This window comes from Fukomys damarensis, unplaced genomic scaffold (genome assembly GCF_012274545.1).
Source record: "Fukomys damarensis isolate Sample0158 unplaced genomic scaffold, DMR_v1.0_HiC HiC_scaffold_19, whole genome shotgun sequence".
In the NCBI taxonomy this organism is placed as follows: domain Eukaryota; kingdom Metazoa; phylum Chordata; class Mammalia; order Rodentia; family Bathyergidae; genus Fukomys; species Fukomys damarensis.
In genome coordinates this window covers 63,116,862-63,118,316 of record NW_022900931.1, presented here as the reverse complement: position 1 = coordinate 63,118,316, position 1,455 = coordinate 63,116,862, and the positions used below count along the sequence as shown (strand labels likewise).

The 1,455-nt window shown below is 65.3% G+C and overlaps 2 protein-coding genes across 6 annotated transcripts in view; both read left to right on the top strand.

Moving 5' to 3' along the window:
• Dact3 (dishevelled binding antagonist of beta catenin 3) overlaps positions 1–152 on the top strand; it is a gene marked incomplete at its 5' end in the record, with an annotated part of 15,305 nt that extends 15,153 nt beyond the window's left edge. The window contains one exon of the mRNA XM_033766008.1: positions 3–152. Within this exon, the coding sequence (XP_033621899.1) occupies positions 3–152 (150 nt within the window). The remainder of the gene's footprint in view (positions 1–2) is intronic.
• The window catches only part of Gng8 (G protein subunit gamma 8), a 6,698-nt gene that overhangs the window by 1,668 nt on the left and 3,575 nt on the right, over positions 1–1,455 (top strand). For 2 of the 5 annotated variants that reach the window (XM_033765866.1, XM_033765865.1), the window contains exon 2: positions 1,089–1,174. In XM_033765866.1, coding sequence (XP_033621757.1) covers positions 1,091–1,174 — 84 coding nt within the window. In that variant the 5' untranslated portion in view covers positions 1,089–1,090. Of the gene's footprint in view, positions 1–21; positions 1,175–1,288; positions 1,361–1,455 lie in introns of those variants that run through there. The other 3 variants (XM_010640849.2, XM_010640850.2, XM_019210059.1) reach the window with 3 other exon arrangements.

Genomic DNA, 1,455 nt, shown 5'->3' with positions numbered 1-1,455 from the left:
AGGGGGCGGGGCGGCCGGGCAGGGGACCGGTGCGCTTCTCTCAGCCTCGCCACAGCCATCCCAGCGGCGAGCAGCAACAGGTAGGAGGCTCTGGCTCTGTTTCTGGTGCGGACACCCGGTTCCAGGGCCGCCGTCGGTCTGCCCGGGAATGAATGGACGACTGCTGCTGTCTCCATCAGCTCGTCTCTCCCGTCCCTCCATCCGCTCCCCGGCCTCCTTTCTCCACCCATCTCTCCCGCAGCCCCTCCGTCTCTGTCCATCTCCCTCCGCTGTCCCTGTCTCCTCTGTGCCTCTCTCCTCTGCGTCACTCTGCACCTTCCTCTGTCCCTCCGTCGGCTCCTCTCTTTATTTTCTTCCTTCATCCCTCCATCCTGCCACCTCGCTCTCCATGGCCCCAGTTTCTACCTCCCCTGTGCCTGTGCCCGTCTCTCCTGCCCCTCTGTTGCGCCTTGCTCTGTCCCTCCGTCCTTCTTGCCCCTCTCCTGCCGGCTGGTTGGGCTCCCCCAGCCCTCTCTCCTGGCTGCTAATGAGCAGAGGAGCCTTTGAGGTAGCCAGGGCTGGGGTGGGGGGGCTCCCCGAGGGTGGCAGAGGGGCAGCTGCTGCCAAGGCCCTAATGAGGCCCCCTCTGCGCCCCTCCCGCCGCGATCTTAATTCTCAGCTCTCCCTGGAGCCACCGCTAATTGGCCTGGGGAGGGCCCCCCCTTCCTGGCTCCTGCTCCATCCCCGGGGGGTGAGGACACCTGGATCCCTAGATCTTGATCCAGCACCTGTGGCCCCATCCTTCTGGCCCCCCTCCATCGGCCTCTCCGCCTCCCATCTGTGCGTTTCTGCTTTCTCCCCGGCCCTCTGCGTTCCTCCCCCACCTGCCTCTCGGTACCCATCTGGGCAGCCTTCCACTCTCTGCTGGTCCCCACAAGGGGTCTCCATTCCCTGCTGTACTCGTCTCTGGGCCCCCCATTCCCACGTCCTTCTCCCCACGCCCCTGTGAGTGGGCCCCATGGCGCACCAACCCCACCTTAGGACACAGACGTGTCCTGGCGCAAAGTGCCCCTCACTCCGCCTGGTGTTTAACCTCTACTCTGCTTCAGCCATGTCCAACAACATGGCCAAGATCGCAGAGGCCCGAAAGACAGTGGAACAGCTGAAGCTGGAAGTGAACATCGACCGCATGAAGGTGCCAGGGCGGCGAGGAGTGGGGTGGGGGTCTGCCCAGGCCCGCTTTGGGGGCGGGGCCGTTCGAGAGTGGGAGGGGCCAGAGCAAGGGGCGGGGTATCAGCCATGTAACAACATGGCCAAGATCGCAGAGGCCCGAAAGACAGTGGAACAGCTGAAGCTGGAAGTGAACATCGACCGCATGAAGGTGCCAGGGCGGCGAGGAGTGGGGTGGGGGTCTGCCCAGGCCCGCTTTGGGGGGGCGGCCGTTCGAGAGTGGGAGGGGCCAGAGCAAGGGGCGGG